The 22,387-nt window shown below is 41.7% G+C and overlaps 2 protein-coding genes across 2 annotated transcripts in view; both read left to right on the top strand.

Moving 5' to 3' along the window:
* LOC135501653 (uncharacterized) overlaps positions 1-22,387 on the top strand; it is a 64,732-nt gene that overhangs the window by 4,216 nt on the left and 38,129 nt on the right. The window lies entirely within an intron of this gene.
* On the top strand, positions 7,788-11,306 carry LOC135501626 (uncharacterized). The gene is made up of 3 exons (XM_064793843.1): positions 7,788-8,977; positions 9,668-10,669; positions 10,933-11,306. The coding sequence occupies exons 1-3, from the start codon at positions 8,242-8,244 to the stop codon at positions 11,304-11,306; spliced, it is 2,112 nt and encodes a 703-aa protein (XP_064649913.1). The 5' UTR covers positions 7,788-8,241.

The raw sequence follows: 22,387 nt of genomic DNA, 5'->3' as shown, positions 1-22,387 counted from the left end.
GCGAAGGAACTGAACTTCCAAAGTATGAAATCAGCTTTGAAACGGATCTTTGGAGAAAACGATGCATCGAAATGTTTAAATGACTATGGTGTGACAATAAAACAGGAAGCGATGTTCACAAACAACCAAACCAGAAATAGCAGGAGCCACTACTTCAAGAATCGGTTACTGAAAGTATTAGAAAGCGGAAAATTGGACATTTGAAAAGCAAATAAGAGAAAGATGTGAATAAGAGAAAGTGATCTTGAAATGGAGAGAGATTCTCCCACTTGCTCAACAGAGGCTTTGAAGATAATTCTTGCCATAATGGCACAGAAGGAATGGACCCCAAAATCAATGGATATAAAATCTGCCTTTCTCCAAGGTGAGAGATTAGAAAGAGAGATATACATAAAACCTCCAAAAGAAGCTAAAGAAAAGGAAGGAAAACTGTGGAAGTTAGAAAAATGTGTCTATGGACTTGGAGATGCTTCCCTTCAATGGTACAAAAAGGTGAAATCGATATAGCCTACAGCATTTACACCAAATTTGAAAATTTCCAAAGAGTTGAAGGACAGTCAATTGGGGAGTATATCATTGAGTTTGAAAGACTGTACTATCTTAGTAAGAAACATAAAATAGAATTACCAGAAGCTGTTCTAGCCTTCAAAATTCTAGATAAAGCAGGTCTAGGCCAAAATGAGATAACTTGCACTAACAGCGGCGAAGGAACTGAACTTCCAAAGTATGAAATCAGCTTTGAAACGGATCTTTGGAGAAAACGATGCATCGAAATGTTTAAATGACTATGGTGTGACAATAAAACAGGAAGCGATGTTCAAAAACAACCAAACCAGAAATAGCAGGAGCCACTACTTCAAGAATAAGGCAACAGAGAGACAGCCTTATTTACAGCGTGGAACAAATCCAATGGATAAGAAAGGCATGAGATCCAGATGTGCTGTTTGTGGAAGTACATATCACTGGGCTCGGGATTGTGAGCATAAGGACTCAAAGGAAGTAGTAAGATTGGTAACAGAAGAAGAGTCGTGCAATGTAACATTGTTTACCAGTGAAATAGACAACCACAACCTCATATTCATGACTGAAACATTTGGCACAGCCATATTAGATACAGCATGCACTAAGACTGTCTGTGGAAATAAATGGCTTGATGAGTACATTGAAACGTTGAATGACAGAGAACGATCATCAACAGTTAAACAAACAAAAAGCAGCAGCAGCGTATACAGATTCGGTGATGGGGTCAAGGTGACAGCCTCCAAGACGATTACTATCCCAGCTTACATAGGTGATACAAAATGCAACATTACAACTGACGTTGTGGAATTAGACTTGCCTCTATTGTTAAGCAAGGAGTCGTTGAAAAAGGCTGGAGCCATCTTAGACCTAAACAAAGATGAAGCAAAACTGTTTGGTAGGACTGTACATTTAGAACAAACCTCGAGTGGACACTACTGTCTGAATCTGCTTGAGAGAAGAACCATAAAAGAAGAACTGAATTCACAACAAGTACTGATGATTAACAGCACCAAAGAAAAAGAGAAAGTAATAGTGAAACTTCATCGTCAATTTGGACATCCTTCAGAAGAGAAACTGAGAATGCTGCTGGTGAAAGCGGGCATCAAGCACCAAAGTATGATGAAGACGCTTGAGAAGGTTTCGAGGGAATGTGAGATATGTCAACGATTTCAAAAGACACCGAGCAGACCTGTAGTTTCTTTGCCACTTGCAACAAATTGGAATGAAATGGTAGCTATGGATCTACATCAGCTTGAACCTTCACTTTGGTTCTTACACATAGACATTTACACAAGATACAGTGCAGGAGCAATTGTCAAAACAAAAGCAGGAACAGAAATTGTTGAGAAATTCATCAGTCAATGGATAAGTAGGTTTGGTGCTCCAAAGAAAATATTTTCAGATAACGGAGGGGAATTCGCTAATGAAGAAGTTGTGCAGATGGGTCACTTGTTTGGTATAGAAATTCTCACGACTGCAGCTTACAGTCCGTGGTCCAATGGAATATGTGAAAGGCACAACATGACACTGACAGAAACATTGTCCAAAGTTAAAGCAGACAAACAATGTAGCTGGGAGACTGCATTGAGTTGGGCTCTGATTGCTAAAAACACTATGAGCAATATACATGGATTCAGTGCCTACCAACTTGTGTTCGGTGTTAATCCCAACTTACCCTCTGTTCTTGAAGAAAGCCTACCAGCACTTGAAGGGGTAACAACAAGCCAGAAAGTTGGAGAACATCTGACAGCAATGCATGCAGCTAGAAGTGCATACACAGAAGCTGAATGCTCAGAAAGAATCAGAAGAGCTCTGCGGAAACAAACTCGGACCAGCCGAGATGTAGTGTACTTGAACAATGATAAAGTGTTCTACAAAAGACCCAATGAAACTGAATGGAGGGGACCAGGTCGTGTGATAGGACAAGATGGAGTAGTAGTCTTTGTCAGACATGGAAGCCAGCTAGTGAGAGTACATGTATGCAGACTGAAGAAAGTGGAGAAGAAAATAGAAATTGATGAAGAAGAGAAGGAAATGAAATCAGTAGAAGGCAAGAATAGTGAACTAGAAGAGGCAGCAAATGAAGAAGAGATAGACAGTGAAGATGAGAGAAGAGACCAGACAACAGAAGAGAGAGATAGTGATCTTGATGTGAACAACGAAGATGAAGAGATAGTAGGAAAAAGGGTAGATGACCAGAATGCAGAAAGAATGAGAGAAGATGATGCCAGCACAGAACTTCCAACATTGACATTGAAAACAACATCTCTCAAACCAGGACAGCATGTAATGATTAAGTTCAAAGATGAAGAAGAAACAAGGAAAGCTACAGTCATCAACAGAGCTGGAAAAAAGACGGGACAGTATAAGAACTGGTACAACATGGGCGTTACTAGTGAAAATGGAGAAGTTGAGACCATGTCAGTGAATCTTGAAGAACTAGATAATTGGAAAGTCACAATAATGACAACTGATGAACAGAATGGGGAGCAAGAAAATGAAGTTTATATAACAGAACAGAGTGTCTTTGAAGAAGCTAAAGAAAGAGAACTCACTAGTTGGAAAGATCACAGGGTATACTCAACTGTAAATGATGAAGGACAAAGAACTGTTTCAACCAGATGGGTATGCTGTATGAAAGAAAAGAATGGAAAATTGGTGCCAAAAGCAAGACTTGTAGCGAGAGGCTATGAAGAAAGTGATCTTGAAATGGAGAGAGATTCTCCCACTTGCTCAACAGAGGCTTTGAAGATAATTCTTGCCATAATGGCACAGAAGGAATGGACCCCAAAATCAATGGATATAAAATCTGCCTTTCTCCAAGGTGAGAGATTAGAAAGAGAGATATACATAAAACCTCCAAAAGAAGCTGAAGAAAAGGAAGGAAAACTGTGGAAGTTAGAAAAATGTGACTATGGACTTGGAGATGCTTCCCTTCAATGGTACAAAAAGGTGAAATCATGCATGAACAAATACGAAGGAGTGGTGTCCAAACTTGAACCAGCTGTGTTCATATGGCATGATGAGAAGGAACAACTGAGAGGAATTCTTGCATGTCATGTAGATGACTTCCTATGGGCTGGGACACCTGAGTTTGAGAAACTAGTGATAGAGAACGTGAGAAAAGAACTAGTTGTTGGGAGAGAGGACAAAGAAAGCTTCAAGTATGTTGGCTTAAAGGTACAGTGTGACATGGGACAAATCAGATTGGATCAGAATTTTTACAAGGACAATTTAGAATACATAGAGTTGAGAAGAGAAAGATGGGACCAAAAGGATGCTGAAGTAACAGAATCGGAAAGAAAGATCATGAGAGAAAAGGTTGGCCAACTTCTATGGTTGGGGAGACAGAGCAGGCCAGACATCATCTTTGATACTTGTAATATAGCCTCAAGAGTCAAGGAAGCCAAAGTGAGAGATCTGTTTGAGACAAACAAAGTAATCCGAAAAGCCAAAAGTGAGAAGGTGACACTTAAGTTTTGTAAACTGAAGAACCCCAAGTTGACTGTATTTAGTGATGCATCATTTGGAAATTTGGAAAATGGAGCTACTCAAGGAGGACACTTCATATGTCTAGAAGGAGAAGAACAGAAAATTTCACCATTATGCTGGAGTTCTAAGAAAATAAGACGAGTGGTGAGAAGCACACTGGCTGGAGAAACCCTGGCAATGGCAGATGCAATGGATAATGCTTTCTTTATCAATTCTCTGATTTCGGAAATCATAAAAGAAAGCCCTAGAATAACTTGTGTGACAGACTGCAAATCACTCCATGAGGCTGTCAGATCCAACAAAGGAGTCTCAGAAAAGAGGTTGAGAATAGAAATAAGTGGTATCAGAGAAGCCATTGAAAGAAAGGATATAGAGAAATTCAAATGGATCAATGGAAAAGAACAACTGGCTGATGTATTAACAAAGAAAGGAGCATCAGCAAACCGGTTACTGAAAGTATTAGAAAGCGGAAAATTGGAACTTTTCACACACCTCCCTCTTTGGGAAGGAGTGTGGGGCTGCCAGAGTTGTCTATAACATATCAAAGATGAGGTACAGGCAGGGGAAAGGGGATCCCTAAGGACTAAAATCATTCTTGATCAGGAACAATATATCACCCAAATTATTTGTCAGATATGTGGGCAACCGGCTGCACGTGCTGTTCCATCTTGCTGGTATTGTTTTCAAGTACAGAATTGAACTTCTTGATTATTTAAAAAAGTACTGCAACCAAAGGACTGGTCTGCGAACTTCACTTATTGCTGATCTTGGGGTTCGTTCGATCCAAATCCATCTCCAAGTTCTTGGCCTGATTGGAAAATTGGTCACTGGACCATGGATGCGAATCATGTATGGCAATGCAGCAAAGAAGTCCAACCTTGAAGTTGTGTAACAGTTCCAGAGCGTGTTCAGTGAGCTGAAGTTGCTGTCTGACGACCCGCTGACTGCACTTCACCGGGAGAACGACGTTTTCGGGGATGCCCTCAACAAGGATGATATCATTTTGACTACCCTAAGGACCACAATACTTGATGCAGAACCTGAACTGAAGGATGTCCTGCTTCGGCTAATCTTTGGAGTCATCGCTGTGATGGAGAGACAGATGAAACCATACCTATCAGGAGAGTTGTCCTCTCCAACTCCTGAGATGATCAACCAGGCCAAATCTGCACCCATTCACAACATCTGTAGTGAAAGGATCCTGGGAATGACAGACCATCAAATACACAGAGGTGCCAATGCATCAGTCAGGTTTCTCGACAGCAAGGTAAAGGCGTCAAAGAACAAGACCATCGAATGGCTCGACTCAAAAGATGCAGTGGAACAAGACAAGCTTGTCTCATTTGCCGTTTCCAGAGCCCGTGAAGTGCGCAAAATTAGGAAAGCTAGGGAGGAAGAAGTTGAGAGGATATACCAGCAGAGACAAAAAGAGAAAGTCCAGCAGAGGGAGCAGACCTTCAGGAACTCGATTGAGAAGATAATAAAGAGTGGTACCCCCTCGATGCCAAGTTTTTAGAGGAGAAAAGCATTTGTCACTGTGCACCAAAGTTGGAGTACCTCAACAAACTGATGCAAGACAATTCTTTGCTGGAGAACCAGTTTATTGAACATTTCTGGTTTGAAGGTGGCGAAGATGTGTTGTACCATGGACATGTCCTGGAGCTCAAAACGTACAAAAACAAACCCAAAAAGTACACTGTCACTTACTGGAATGAGGGCGAGGCTGAAGATGATGGTGAAGACACAAAGATCGCGGTCTCACAAGCCTTCACTGATTACCTTCTTGGTGGTCTTCAGTTACATCGAGACTGACATTTTCTTCCCCAATTCTAGAACATGGGGGAAGGGGGGGGATGGTGAGTAAACAGACACCTGCTGCAATGGAACTTCATTATGCCTACCAAGTCTTGATGCAATGTTTACCCAGCTGTGTTAATTTTCTGTTGTCTACAGAGACTGCACTCATTCTCATTGGTTTCAGTCAGACAGACTTGCCCCTGTAGTATTACAAGTTTTTTTTAATCTCCTTTCCGTATCCTAACTTAAGAGGCCTAATGAGGTTCTACTGTTTTCAGGAAAAACCTTGCAAAAAAATGTTTTAATTGCCTTTTTAGGTGAACAGATGCGTTCCTTATGACCTCCTCTACCATTTTGATATATCACATGATAGGGTGTGTTTGATTTCATGTCTGCGTGTCTTCTTCAGCGTTGTCGTGTGTCGGCCATCTTGGATTTCAATATGGCCGCCAGCAGACAGTTTCTGATTGTTTACTTAAAGTGGTGTAGGCCCTATGCTGCAGTTATCCTCTTCTGTAGGTATTTCCATCCTAGTTCTTGCATAGTTGCCCATAGTTTTGTGCTAGGGAGGCCAAACAGCATGACAATTTGAACTTAGCATTGGCCGTGACCTTGACCTTGACCTTGAGGTTAAGGAAGGTCAAGGTCACGTCAATGACATGACAATGGATACTTTAACCTCCTGCATCTAACATGTCAGCATTTCATTGCAGTGGGTTGATGTTAAGTCATTCTTTTAAAGGGTCATTTGTACCCTTGTTTCTTGTGGAATAACCTATTTTTACATCACAGTTCTTGCCTTAATTGTAATGATAAAACAATAGAGGAAGGGGCGCGTAAATAGGGACCTTTCCACGGCTATAGCTCAGCTCTCCCTCAACCGATCTGGACAATCTAGGTATCAATATTTTTCTTTTTCCTTGCTCTTTAATTAGAGCCCAAGATTGAGACAGTCTGAGTAATTTTGCAAAATTGTCTTAAGTGCCTATATAGAGGCAGTCTTAAGTTAATAGGCCTTTGTCTGGTGAGGCGGATTTTGGATTTTGGCATGTATGACCCATCCTGTATTTGTGTATTTTATACTACATGTAGTAATTTTTTGTGTTTTCAGACAATAACATTGATGGAGATTCATTGCTTGCCTTGTCGGCCGATGTAATAGATCAACTGATAAAGCCAATTGGACTATGCAAAAAGTTCACACAGATCTACAGTGCAACATTTGGAAGACAGGTTACTAGGATAAGTACGGTGCCACTTGGTCTACCTACCGGTAGCTGGTCTACCTACCGGTAGCTGGTACTGTAGTTTTTAATGGTTCCTGGTGCCGCAGCAGTAGGAATTAAGAAGTAAAACAATGACAATATTTAAGATGTGCCCTGTAAGTGTAGGGCTCAGGAGAAGTGTAGGAGGAAACTGGGAACACCTCGTGCTTGTCACTTCAATGACCTCAGGACTGCCCAAGGCTTGGTGCATATTCCCAAAGCATGTGGAGATTGACAATGCATCCTAGACTTTCCCCTTGAGTGGAAATGCCTATGATTTTGCATGGGTCAATAACAGAAGATGGCAGCACGGGCAGCCCCAGGATTTCTAACGTGGGCGAGAAAGGATCACTTTGACAAAAATCATGGTACTTCTCATGATTAAGGTGAAAGATTTTTGTACCCCTGGTATTTCACTTCAAAAACCATGATTTTTACTCCAAGAGGGAGGGATGTTTTTACCCTGACCCCAACTCGATTGAGTAGCCCATGCAGTAATCTAGTATTGCCCAATCGCTAATAGAGTTAGTGTGAGTGTTGGCTGGTTTTAAGCATTTTGTTTTTTTTCAGGTCTGCCAATCAACCCCCAATCTCAGCTTTTTGCTTCCTGGCGCAAGTAATACTCCAAGTCCGATGTCTACTTCATCTAGTTCCGTCGATTCGATGCAGACAACAGGGCTGCCTACCCTTACGTTTTTGGCGTAATAAATACGATTTGAGTGCCGATTTTACACATTACGCATAGCACTCTGATTTTACGCCCCTAAGCATTTCCAAAATACGACTTTTAAAAAAAACCATTACACATTGTAGCCTTGTAAATAAAGATCTATTGTTGCTGTCTTTGTTCATTTATTTATATAATCCTAATAAGATAATGTTATGTTTCTGCCCGTTTTGAAATATTATTTCAAAAATGAGTTCGGCCCTTGGAATCAAAGTAAGGCCCCGTACCAAACGCAACGCCGGCCGGCCGCACATGTCACTCAGTAATTTATGCAACATTTTAGAAGCACTCGAGCGCCGCGCTGTGTTAAAAAAGTAAACTAATATCAACCTTAGCGGCTGGAAGATCTGCTGACGTCCTAAATATCACACGTCCCGTAATGCATAACAGATGGCGCGTGGAACGAGGTCAGCAGACGGGTAGACAGTGAATGGAAACATGTCGTCTGCCAAGAAGAGGAAGGCGCCAGCTGCGGTTTCTAGCTTCGATGTCGACGATGACAGGAGCGACATGTCGGATGATGACAGTGTTATGATTGATGATGATGATGCTGGGCCTCAACGTGCTGCAAAGAAGAAACCCACAGGTCAGCGGTTCAACAACAAATACTGCGATTTTCCGGGCATCTCTGCAAGTGACAGGGGGAAGAAGTATGCACGATGCTCGTACTGCAAATCTGATTTTTCGATTGCCCATTCGGGTTCATATGATATTGAGCGTCACCAAAAAGGTAAAAAGCACACTGATATGATGAAGGCTGCAAAGAATACCCACAATGTGGGGGATTTCTTCCACCAACGCAACGAAGCACTTGACCTTCAAGTTGTCAAAGCAGAGACAATAATGACTGAATTCATCGTCAAGATGAATCTGCCGCTGACGGCGGCCGATGAGTTTACCAAGGTGGTTAAGGAAGCGTTTCCGGACTCCAAAATTGCTAAATTGTATGGTTGTGGCCGGTCGAAGACAACTGCTATTGTAAAACACATGGCTGCAGAGATTAAAGACGAGATGAAGGAGAAGATGAAGACTGGGGCGTTCTCGATAGCCACAGATGGGTCCAATGACCAAAAGGAAAAACAGTTTCCAGTGGTGGTCAGCAGCTCTTCGATTGAGGATGGTGTGACGGTTCAACTACTGTCAGTACCTGTTCTAGAAGGGGTGCCAGCTACAGGTAAGCTCTATCCTTCCTTATCAGTCTTGTATTGGTGTAGCCTTCACATATAGGCCTATATCTCATTTGAGGTTAATGATTGATATAGTAGTAGTATTGACTCTGCTTACTCACTTCATTTGTATGTTTCTACTAACTTTCATTGTATTGTAATCTTATATTTTTGTATGTTTTCTTTTTAAATGCCATACTGTCTCTGTACACTTTAGTGCAATAAAATAATTGTAATTGTAATTGATAACTGTTACCTGATATACAGTATGATACCTATAATACGTGACGGTCTAGGCTACCTCCCATTCAGGGTTTCCGCCAGGATTTTTTTTGAGGGTACGCCTCCCCCCCAAAAAAAAAATTTCAAATTTTTTTTTCTCAACATTTTTTATTTTTCATTTTAGACCTTTTATGTGTTTTCCAGGTGATTTTCATCACAAATATCAACTAGAACTGATATTTCTAGCTATTAAATATCTGGTCAACACATTTCTAGGTCTATAATGCGAAATAATTATATTTTGTTCAATTCTATGTGTAGGCCTACCCTAAACTTTTTTGAGGGTACGGGTTGTTTACCCTGTTTACCCTCTGGCGGAGACCCTGCCATTTTGTATCACAGCAGATTCTAATTGGCCAAGTTGCAGGAATCCTTTCATACATAAAAAGGAGTTATTATATATTTTGTAATTTCAGGCAAAAACATCTTCAACCTGTTGGATGCTGAAATGAAAGATGAGGATGAGCCTATCCCTTGGTCAAATTGCTTGGCATTTGGCACAGATAATGCCAATGTAATGGTTGGTAACCGAAAGGGCGTATTTGCCTTTATGGTAGAGAAGAACAGTGACATATTTCTTTCTGGATGTCCCTGTCATTTAATACATCACGCAGCAGAAAAATTCGCCGCTGCCCTGCCGTTCAAGGTTGATGAAGTGCTTACAGACACGTTTTTCTATTTGGATAAATCAAGCAACAGACTCATTGCATTGGACACTTACCAGAAACTCTATGATGTTGGACGACATACTAAGATTCTCAAGCATGTCTCTACTAGATGGCTTAGTGTAAGCCGGTGTGTTGATCGCATCCTAGAAAATTGGGAAGCACTATATAGCTTGTTCAAAGATGCTGCTGATGCTGAGACCAAGGCTGCTGGCAAAGAGCAGCCTGAGACAAGGGTTGGGCGTATGTACAGGTTCTATCGCTCGCCTACCAATAAACTATATTGTATGTACCTGGAGAATGTGCTTGCGGTTTTCAATAAGACAAATGAGACACTTCAGTCCGAGGCTCCTCTTATCCATGTCCTACGGAGAACTCTCCATAAACTGCTCCGGGACCTTCTGATCAGGTTTAAGTTGCCAGGAGCATTGAATGGGAGAACAGCTACTGGGGTGTCACTTGCAAATGGAGTTGGGCAAAAGCTGGATAACGATCTGATCATTGGTGATAATGCCAGGGAAGCCATTGCCAGGAAAGCTGAAAACCGTCTGAGGGATTCCCGCATCAAGGAATTTTACGCCACCGCCAGACAATGCTTTCTGGAAGGTTGTCGCTATATAAAGGAGAAGCTTCACCTTGACGAAGAACTCTTAAGGCATGCTGAAGTAGTTGATGTTGATTTACGTCTCAATGGTGCCACATCTACTGACCTCCTGTACTTCATCAAAAGATTCCCTTGTCTTCTCCCTGAAGGTAGGTCATCATCATGTTTCAACAAATGATCAAGGCAACCTGAGGGGCCGAGCTATTTTTTTTATATATACCTACATGCCGATAAAATTAATCTACTTTGATCACTGATTGATCTTATGTTTGGTATAATGTAATTGACTTTGTCTTGCAATTTCAGTGCTGGTGTTTCCTTTCAGACAATTCTTTTACAGGCATCCCTGAACTTTAATTGTTCCTTTAATAGTTAAATAACTTCATTGTTTGTGCAATTCTTATTATTTCAGGTGTTTCAAGAGAAACATTGGAGTTGGAATTTGCAGATTACCAGAGCTTAGATGTGCAACCCCATAAGAAAGACAGGATTGATGCAACCTGGTCCGCCATTGGCCAAGTGAAGGATTCTACTGGGCATTTCACTTACAAGAACCTCGCACAAGTCATGCTTGGTATATGTACCATCCCACATGCCAATGCAAGCTGTGAACGGATCTTCAGTTGCGTCCGTAAGAACAAAACGGACCAGAGAGCATCAATGGGGTCAAATACCCTTGATGCATTGATGGTGGTAAAGGGGAGATTGCTCAATGGTGGTAGGAGTGACTACTCGAGTGATAGATTGAAGAAGATCAAGTCTGCTTATTATAAAAGCCTGAAGTAGCCTACCATTAGGAAAATGTGTTCAAGACTGCTAGTAACTGTTCAGTCATGTTTATGTTAAAACAAGTTATAGACATTGTTCAGAGACAATAGACATTGTTCAAGACTGCTAGTAACTGTTCAGTCATGTTTATGTTAAAACAAGTTATAGACATTGTTCAGAGACAATAGACATTGTTCAAGACTGCTAGTAACTGTTCAGTCATGTTTATGTTAAAACAAGTTATAGACATTGTTCAGAGACAATAGACATTGTTCAAGACTGCTAGTAACTGTTCAGTCATGTTTATGTTAAAACAAGTTATAGACATTGTTCAGAGACAATAGACATTGTTCAAGACTGCTAGTAACTGTTCAGTCATGTTTATGTTAAAACAAGTTATAGACATTGTTCAGAGACAATAGACATTGTTCAAGACTGCTAGTAACTGTTCAGTCATGTTTATGTTAAAACAAGTTATAGACATTGTTCAGAGACAATAGACATTGTTCAAGACTGCTAGTAACTGTTCAGTCATGTTTATGTTAAAACAAGTTATAGACATTGTTCAAGACTGCTAGTAACTGTTCAGTCATGTTTATGTTAAAACAAGTTATACATTATTATTATTATTGTCTCTCGACAATAGACATTGTTCAGAGACAATAATGATGAAGGGGATTTCTCACCCCATCGATTTTGCTTACAAAAGGGTCAGCAATAAGGCTCCATTCAGTAACTTGTGTACATGTATGGTGTATCATTCACGGTAATTGACATAAAATAAAATTACACATTTAGGTTCGAATTTTACTCTTTTTTAAAAATTGTTTATGCTTACTATTTCAACATTACACATAGTTCCTTGATTTTACACATTTTTTTGGTCATGATTACACATTGAGCCAAGGTAGGGTAGGCAGGTCTGAGACAACCACAACATCAATGGAATTCACGGATTCAATGTCTGACAGTGACACGCACAGCATCACTTCAAAATCAACCGTCGATTACACCACTGTTCATCCGAAGACTGAGCACCGACTATTATTCCAAGTGGTGAATCCGCCGCCATTCAGTTCCCGAATGAAAGAGATGATAAATAACAACCTTCTGGGTAACTCCAATCAAGCAGACAATCTTTTTGTCGAAGAGGCTGTTAACTTTTACACAGGGATAAAAGGTGACCTTTCGAAAGACTATGACGCCATATGCCGCACACTTGTGCATCATTACCCCCAGTGGAAGGATCCTTTTGGAGACTGTGCATGGGTGAGTAATTCACAGTGATAACGCTTACTTCTGATTCGGAAATATCCAGGGTTGAAAACGATAGGTCGGCTCAACGGCTAACAGGGACAGAGAGCTAGTAAGATGACTGAGCTCATAAGATCATTAAAAGCTATATGGGTGCAATGTATGTAATGTACATGCGGTATGAGCACCAGACATCTTGTCATGACTTGTGCTACTGCTAGCCTTGTCGTCCAATTTATCAACGTCCAGTGAACCAATGTGGTGTTTTCTTTAAAAGTGTGGCATTGCATGAATAGAATTTGGCTTGACGTGTGTCGGTAATTCTACAGACTTCAAAGGCACAGAAACACTTGGAGTAGTATCAAGTTTTATTATTCTTTCGCTCGACACGATGACCTCTCCGAGCTGAGAAAGACTCCAAAACATGTGTCCACCATAAGGGGCTGTAAATTATATTCTGTGTACGATGAGATGACGGTAGTGAGAGATCAAATAAAGTTCAGTGTTATAATAGAAACCAACCGAGTCACTTGATGATTTTTGCCGCTCCTCTTTTCCCGAAGTAGAAACCCCCAGAGTTTCGACATGGTGCCGTGACCAGGATTACACTCAACAACACAACGCAACGACTACAACACAATGCAACTAGTACAACACAACGCAACGAGTAACCACGATGTCCAAAAAGCAAGCTAAGGACTTGAAAAAAGGCGTTCTCGCCTTACAACAAAAAAGGGATGTCCGGCTCCGAACCTTCGACACGGAATTCAGGACTGCAACGGCAGTTCTCAAAAACGCAGATATCAGCGAATTCTAGTTAGTACTTCTTCAGAGTCGCATGACCTACGAGTTTCAGAAGATTGTTAAAAATTCTACATTCTTGTTATTTCATTTCAGGCGACCCTGAAGACAAAGTTTGGGAACCACGTACATTATGCTCGTAAGAAAGCAAAAAGGGACATCGAACAAGCAAAGTCAAAACTTCCTGTCGCTCTGCAGATGGAGGGAGGAGTCAATCCAGACAACACTTATGAATACGAAGGTATGCATCAAAAATAAATCTGACCAGTTTCATGATTCAAGTGTTTTCCAGGAATAACCAAGCATGAGACTGAGTTTTCAGGCAATTATCTGAAATCAGGTTTTCTAATGAAAAATTTGAGAACCATTGAGTTGCAGGAGTTGACCCAGTCCTTTCAAAATTGAAGGGAGTGATTTTAAGGTTTTCTGTTGGAGAAACACTCTCACTCCCATGCCTGAATAACTAAAGAGAGATTTGTCAGATTGATGACATCAGAGAGGTTCATGTTGCTTGGTAGTCCGTGGCTAAGGGCTTGTCAGTTCATATTGAAAATCAAATTTTGTGTGCTGTGATTGAGTGTGTGCTAAAATGAAATTTAACATAAAGTCTATTCTTAGATCATGTTTTTGATTAATTTTCAGAAAATGTGAAATTCCTGAAAGTAGAAGGCATCAAGGAGAAGCCAGATAAGGCGGCAGTGAAGCGGCTGCTCGAACTTATGTTTGAAAAGAGGAGGGAAATAATTGAGAAGTCTTCGTCATTTACCCGTATCCTTGAAACATTCCCAGTTCTATGAAAAGGAGAATGGGTAAGTGAATGGTCAATTACCAATAAGAGCAAAAGTCCAAGAGAAAGAGAATACATTTGCTAAGGTTACCCCTATTTCCATTTGATTTGGCATGCCTGGTTGCTCTGCCCAATGCGGCCTGCCGTGGGCTCAGCTAAGGGCATATCACTGAGTTGTGATTGATTGTGTGATGGGAATGGTCAAGATGGTTGGCGGCATAGAAGCAGTCATGGGGAGAATTGTTCAGGTGTATTTTTACCAAAGCATGCATTTGCTGCACTCTGACACATCGGTGATGGAGTGGGGCTGCAAAGAATCAAGAATGTAATCTCTGAACATAAGTAGGCGTACCTGTTTGGACAACATGTTACGTGTGTAATGCAACAGGACTGTTTACATTACGAGATGGCTGCCATTTAAATAGATTTATGCCTTTCTTTTGCAGGTCCTGGAAGAATTTCAGTTGATTGTTTCCAGAGACAAAATCAACACCCTTAATGAGGTTCATCTGTTCAGTTGTATATTGAGATAACAAAGTTTATCTTATCACAAACAGGTTTGAAACGGATAAATTACCTTGACGTTTCATGACTAGTCAAGTCATTTCATCAGAAGTGTCTTAGTTCTTCTGTTGACCACTAGAGGTAGTGGCCAACAAAACCTGGTCCCATACTAATGCTAAAGCCAAGCAGCAAGCCCCAACCAAGAAGACACCCCCCATCGTACTGCCCTACATCCAAGGGATCACAGAGCCAATCTCGCGGTTCATGAAGCAGGCGGGTATCTCAATGGCGAGTAGACCCCACACGACCGTGAAGCAACTCCTCGTCCATCCCAAAGACAAACCAGACATGTCGAACATTACTGATTGCGTGTATCAGATTCCATGCGGAAACTGTCCCAAATCGTACATCGGGGAGACAGGGAGAAAATTTGGAACTCTGATAAAGGAACATCAAACGGATGTGTCCCAAAACACGGATAAGAGACAGTTCACTCGCAGCCAGAGGAAAACATCCCTCGGGGAATTTCATAAATCGGCAATAACGGACCATGTTGCCCAGGACAATCATTCCATCAGTTGGCGGGACAGCAAGGTTATAGACCGGGAACCCAATCGATACCTTCGCTGGATAAAGGAGTCGATATGGATCAGAAAAACACCCAACATGAATAGAGATGAAGGGGGCTTCAAACTACCTCACGTATGGGACCAGGTTTTGTTGGCCACTACCTCTAGTGGTCAACAGAAGAACTAAGACACTTCTGATGAAATGACTTGACTAGTCATGAAACGTTAAGGTAATTTATCCGTTTCAAACCTGTTTGTGATAAGATAAACTTTGTTATCTCAAAATCAACACCTTCTTGGTTAATTGGGCAAATCATATTCAACTGGTCGAAAAGAAGATCGGGAAGCAATGTACGGATGTTCCAGGTGTAAAGAGGCAACTAGACGTTTGTGCTTACATTGAAACCGAAACAAAACAAAAGCCAAGGAAGGATGAGGATAAAAAAGACGCCCTGATAACTACAGTTCAGGTAGGTTAGCTAAAGGGCCTGTTCACTTTCGTTTTAAGACGTTAAGAAATAGGGTCGTTATGATCACCCTGAATGTTATGTCATTACTAGGCCTATAAGGTGATTACATGACCATCTTAGTGAAGTTCGAGTCAGACTGCCCCATTTCCTCTCTGGGGGTGAAAGGTGTTGTTACCCTTTATAAATTGGTTATGCATTGTTGATTGAGATTACTTGTGGTTGCGTAATGTGCCTTTAGGCCTACTCTCTGGAGAATGTAACACTTTTCCGGATCATAGGGTCTTTTGGAAGGGAGGATTTTATCAATAATAGGTGCTGAGCTATTCAAAGACAGCACCTGCTTTGTATTCTGTCATTCAGACAATAGAGCTGTGCATGAATGAGAACAATCTATTCAACAGATGAGTTTCTGCAGGGACCCTGTCCATGAAAATATTGTCTAATGTCTAGTGTTTGAATAGGGTCAAGGAAACCATAAGATGTTACATCATCATTCCTAATAGTTCCTTTTGTCAAGATTCCAGCATGCTTTCTACCATCAGAACACATTAGACGTTTGTGCATTGAATGAAGACTGCCAGCTTTAGACATGGTGCTCCATGTATGTGAAGGTTGTGGGGCATTGATACATGAGAGTGGACAGCGAATTTCAAATCTACAAAGACATCTTCGGCATTACTGCATAAATAGAGATTTGTTTGTAAGTATTATCCTCCGAACTATGTGAACCAATGCATTTCGAACATCGTCGATTTCCCGATTTGAGCAGCTTTGCCATCCTGTTGGTGAGGGTTTTGTATAGACCTCTTGCCTTTGTCCGATAAAGGGGCTGATGGAGGGGGGGGGGCTAATTCTAATGTCGTTTATACATTGTGAATCCCTATATCTTAAAATCTACTGGACCGATTTTCACCAAACTTTTTCTGCTTGTAGACATGATAAACATTCTACAGAGATTTGTAAAAAAATGGTATGTTGCTGATCTAGACTTTCAGTAAAATGTTTGGCGAAAATCGGCCAAGTTGATTTTGAGATACAGGGATTCACAATTCATGAAGCCATTAGAATTTACCCCCGGCCAATCGGCCCCTGAGTCAGACTAAGGCAAGAGGTCTATTCATTGAAGAGGGTGTGTACATACGACCCAGGCCAACAGGTGGCCATTGTCAAATTCGGGAAAGCCACCATGTTTGAAAATCCTCTGGAGTACTGTAAACCTCTTAAATGTTTTTCTCGTTAAACGCAAAAATACAAGTAAAAGGCACGAAATTGTATTACTCTTATCATGCATTTTTAGATTGCCATAGGAGACATTTGATTAAAGGGTGAAATACGGTCATCAAGTCACTAGCGAAAATAAGGGGGTTTACAGTATCTCCACTAGTTTAGAAAGGGCTGCCAATCCAGCAATATGGGCCAGGGTGAAAACCAAAAAAAATGTACATGAAATGTGCATAGGGCTTCCTCTGATGAGGATGCTGTGTACATTGTAAATGGGCTTTACAACTTGGAATAGTGATTGTTTATAAAAAGTGAAAACTACCAAAAACGTTCATAGATTCTTAGAAATACCATTACCGGGTGTACTGCTTTTTTGTTAGGTTGTGTTTCTGATAACAAAACTAAAAAATATAGCGTAGGTTGGTAGTTTTTACTTTTTTTAAGATCAAAGATTCCATAAGGGGCTGCAGGGGTAAGGTCAGTCCATGTCCCAAGGGCGATTTCAGAAAATATCAGTCGATTGCAATGATTTATTGCACTCTTGAAATTGAGTAACACACGAAATGCCTACTTACTGTATACACAATAATTTAATTCGGTATTGCGAAGATTATTCCCCGCGAACATAAATCAAAACAAGGAAAATTCTAGGAAAACAACCACACAGTGACGAATTTCTGTGATTTTTTCAGAGTGATTAGCACCAATTCCATCGATCAGGAGAATATCGGAATTTTCTACAAAGATTTTTGGGATCCCATCGCGAACATTATTCCTCGCGAAATAGTCAGTGCAGGGCCAAATCGCGAAATCTTTCCTCACAAAAATATTTGCGTATACGGTATCTAAAACGAAGATTCCTGATTTTTAGAGCAAAAGATTAGAAATACGATGTAAACATCATTTTACCCTCAAGGTTTACACCGGTGGTCAGTTCTTTCTCTGCCAGGTTTCAGTGTTTTAAAGATATAAAATGATTTTACCTAGCAATTGTAACATTTCAACTAAAATGTATTCATGGTACATTTTCATTTGATACCAAGTATCAGCACTTTCTGAATTGGTCCACTAGTTTCTGAAATTGCACACTTGGGACTGGTACTGCCATGCATTGGATGACTGCTGTAAGTTCATGAACCACTACTTTGTCAAAGCCTTCAGCTGATTAAAACTAAAATCATTTGATTCTGGAGAAAAAAGGTATTAAATAGGGAAGGCATGTGCCTACAGCAGCCCACCTGCAAAGTGCAAAGTGTCATGTATAACTCACTAGTAACTGCAACAATTCCTTGTTCTATTACAGGCTCAATATCACCAAGGTAATCCAGACGTCCAAGGCAATGGGACAATTGATGGTCAACATGATGACGCTGATACTGCCACCCATGATGAACCAATCGGCACCGCCAGCCATGATGAACCAATGGACACCGCCAGCCATGATGAACCAATGGACACCGCCTCTTCTGATGATGAACCGGAGACTGCTGCTAACAACGACGTAGACTCTGAAACTGCCAGTCCCAACGATAGGCCTGGCCAAACCTCCAGCCGCAGTGAAAACAACACTGATGGAACATATGTTTATGGGGTATCAGACAGTTGCTATGATGCTGAGTTTCCAAGACATGAATGGCCTGAGAACCGACGACGGGACTGGAATCACATGCGAAAGCCATGGATGATGCCAGATTGGAAGCTAGAGAATCTCACAGGCATGAAAAAGGAACAGTTCTGGCTGCTTGTGTGGGAGCATCAGCAGGGGAGGACCCAGAAGTCAACCTGCCGTAGTTTGGATCCTTCTGCTAGAGTATTGTTGTATCGGCACAAAATGCGGAGTAACGTAGAGTTTCGTGATTTGGCTGCGTACTTTGATATAGGTCTGCCAACTGCCAATGACATTTTCTGGACTGAGTTGTGTGCTGACATTCTCAATAGCTCAAGCCTTCCATTGCAGTGGTTTGGTAACCTAAGTGACTCTGAGAAAAATGATGTTTACTCCAATATGAAAGGTCGAGAATCCCCCATCCATAGTGAGTTGCTGTCCTACTTTTCTGATCCAAAAGATGGTTCTTCAAGGATGCCTGTTGCTGCAAGCATGGATTCTAAAAAAGTGAAGGTGCAGAACTCAATGGATTATGAGCAACAGAAGGATTGTTATTATTCCAAAAAGGGAGGGCATTTCATAACCTTTTCTACTTTGGTGGATACTACAGGACATGTGGTTTTGACACTTCCTGTGGCTGCAGCAGCCACCCCAAGGTGTGGTGATAGCAATCTGTGTGGTGTTGAGTTGCAATTATGCGAAAGTCAGGCTGACAGTGAGGTCGCACCTCAGGGACTTCTGTCTCTCCTTCAAGGAACCTCGGACTACTTCGTGATACTCGCTGTGGACAAGGGGTACATCTATGTGCCACATAATGTAAGCCAACAAAATGTGACAAATCTGAAGCAGTGGTGTTCTGAGAATGGTTGCAGGCTAATATGGCCTAGTGAGGGGGATGAGGATATTCTCCAAGTTGATCCAACAAGTGGTAAAATTGAGATGACGGCATCTCCCAGCGACCCTGTTCTCACAAAAAACAGCAAAATCATAGTTGGAAAGCTCAGATTCGGAGTAGAACAATTTCATGGAGCTATTGCTGATGAAAAAATCCTGGACATAATACCTTATCAGTTCCTCCAACCACTTGGAGAACAATTTTGCAACAAATATGGTATACCTAATGATTATGTGAATTGTCCTCGTATCTACCTTATATGGCTAGCTGCAGTGTCACATTTCAATCAGTTCCATGCAAAATTCAACATAAAGTTCGTGGATGATCAGGAGCAGGTTCGCCTGGCGAAGCTGATTAAGCACCGACTCAACATCAGTAACTTCCTGCATGACCCCTCAGTCACTCTTCCTCCTCATGTGCTGCAGTTCCCTTCTGCCAGGAGTATTCAGTGGAACAGTGTTGAAGTCGGAGACATTGGTCAACTCAGAGACCGCCTTGACTTGCCGGCTCTTAGTGCACAGCAGATATACGAATTCACTCTTGGACCGTACTTGGTTCGTAGGGGTTGTTCTTACATTACCCATTGTAAGCAACTCGAAATCGGTGCTCAAATGGGCCAATTCGAAAGTATTGCTGAATACTGGGACATGGCACGTGAACTTCCAGTTACCACCCGTGTTTACTTCACAAATGTCGATGAGATTCCGGATGGCTGGAACAATGAAACTTACTTCCAGTGGCCCGAGACAGGAGTGACCATCATAACGATGAAAATGCCATCGGCAAACAGGACGAACAGAAACCCGGGGAACATGAAACGGCCTCTAGTAGTGTTCACACAGAGTGGTTCACCGAGGAACAGCGAGTTGGAGAACTATCTAGGATTTACTGGGCCGCTACAGAGACTTTGTGGTTGGACTTGTGGGACAGCTGCCAAGAGGGACCTTGGCTCCCGTATGCTCACGTCAGATGCCCATGTAGCCGCACTTCTGATGATACTGTGTGCTGAGGAGAGGTTTCGGGATCCTGTAGTAAGAAAATGTCATCTAGCCGACCCAAAGCTGCCAGAACCCCTTCAGCCTCGCTACACTGCGCCAAGGGGTCGCACACCAGTTTTCCGTAGGACACAAAGACAACGCCCACCACAACAGAGCACAAGTCCCCAACAATCTGAGATCCCTGACACCCATGACTCTGAAGTGACCAACATTGCTGATGTGGACAGGAATGATGAGCCCATGCCGCCCCAATATCCAGGATCACGACTGATCAATGACGCAAACATTTGCTACAGCAATGCTGTGCTCCAGTGTTTAAATCATGTGAATCTTGGCCAGCACATACAAGGTGATCAACCAAATCTTGTGGACAACACCTTTCTTGATATTTGTGCCAGGATGGCTGGACAGGGTGCACCTTTCTCTGTCCAGGAACTCATTACCACTCTGAATACCACAATTGATGGGAGAGGGTATGTGCTAGGAGTATACCAGGATGCAGGAGAATTTCTAATGAGCTTGTTGGAAAAACTCAGTATACCTGAAGGAGTTCTCACTTCGTGGCCAGGGCAATTCCACTGCCCCCTGGGGCACATTGACTTACAGTTGGTGAGGGATGGCACCGTGTTAAGGATTAACGTTCCACGTGGCCCCCAAGCAGTGTCACTTATCGATCTTTACCATGATCACTTTGCAAATTCAGGTATTCTCCAGGGTCACTGTCAATTCCAAGGACGAAATGGGAGAGTCTGTGAACGCCACTCGCAGGGGTTTCAGATCACTGTAGATGGACCTATAACTATAATCGAGGTCAACAGACGATCAGGCAATCAAAAGTGCATGACCAAGATTAGACCTCCAGAGGGAGGTACCCTAGATGGCAAGATAATTCAAGGCATCATGTGCCATTCTGGGGACCAGTGCAATGTGGGCCACTGGTTCGCCTATCTAAGAGACCCCAACAACATCTGGTGGAGGATGGATGATGATAGGCAACCAGTGGCTGCATCACCTTGGGACCAACAAGGGAACAACTTTACCCTGAATGTTTTCTTTTTGGCCTAGACTATGTTCATAAAAGCAGTTTGACTAGATTCATATGATTCATATGATTCTGACGTTCAATTTTTGGCCTAGACTGTGTTCATAGCATACTTTAGCTGGATTCAAGTCCTGGATTATTTGTTGTTCCATTGGATACTGAGGTGATTTGACGTTTGGCCTAGACTGTGTTCATAACGTACTTTGCTGGATTCAAGTCCTGGATTATCTTTTGTTCCTTTGGATTACTGGTGATTCTGACTGTGGATAAACTGATGGGGATGTGACTGATGATTCCATTTATGGGCAGTTGATTGCAGATAGGTAGGACAACCTATACCATAAGTTTTATTCTCTAATAACCAGTGTCGTTTTTCAATTTCAGATGCGTTGCAGGCTTCACAGTAGTATATCAATAGCATGGCCAGACAATAAATTCCTCGGGCAATTAGAAGAATAACAATGTTCAGATGACAATTGCTAAAATAGTTTGGGTTTAATTTTGAAAGAATAATGTGTTAAATTAGATATGGGGTTATTTGTCACAAATAACACTTCCAGTGTATGTCTCAGAGGTAATCATCATTTCATTTGCCACACTTGACATCAGTGCCACCATTGGAGAAAAGATAAACAACTGGTCATAATCTGCCACCTCGCCCCAGGCAAAAATGATTGATCGCACATGCGCACTTGGGATGTTTTCCTGGTTTGCAAATTCTGTCCGATTGTTTCTCTTTACTCCTATGGTGGCGCTGATGATGATTTTGGCAACCTCATGTAATCAAATCCATTTGTTGTTGAACTAAAAATGTATGCCTTGCACGGTTCAACACAAGTTCTGTTCATAGAAGAAAAAACAAACTACAATAATAAGCTATATCACACTGATCGGGGGGGGGGGGGGGGGAACATCAAACCAGAAGGCCAAATGCTTGCTCTTTCCCTTATCA

Source organism: Lineus longissimus, chromosome 17 (genome assembly GCF_910592395.1).
Source record: "Lineus longissimus chromosome 17, tnLinLong1.2, whole genome shotgun sequence".
Classification (NCBI taxonomy): domain Eukaryota; kingdom Metazoa; phylum Nemertea; class Pilidiophora; order Heteronemertea; family Lineidae; genus Lineus; species Lineus longissimus.
Note: the sequence above shows the minus strand (reverse complement) of the source record. Positions and strands in the feature narration are given on the sequence as shown.

What these genes read in the sequence shown, in the direction of transcription:
- LOC135501626 (XM_064793843.1), top strand. Translation starts at nt 8,242, where the DNA reads ATGTCGTCTGCCAAGAAGAGGAAGGCGCCAGCTGCGGTTTCTAGCTTC. An exon ending in AGAAGGGGTGCCAGCTACAG is followed by an intron (nt 8,978 to 9,667) that starts GTAAGCTCTATC and finishes TTGTAATTTCAG; the next exon opens with GCAAAAACATCTTCAACCTG. An exon ending in CCCTTGTCTTCTCCCTGAAG is followed by an intron (nt 10,670 to 10,932) that starts GTAGGTCATCAT and finishes TTATTATTTCAG; the next exon opens with GTGTTTCAAGAGAAACATTG.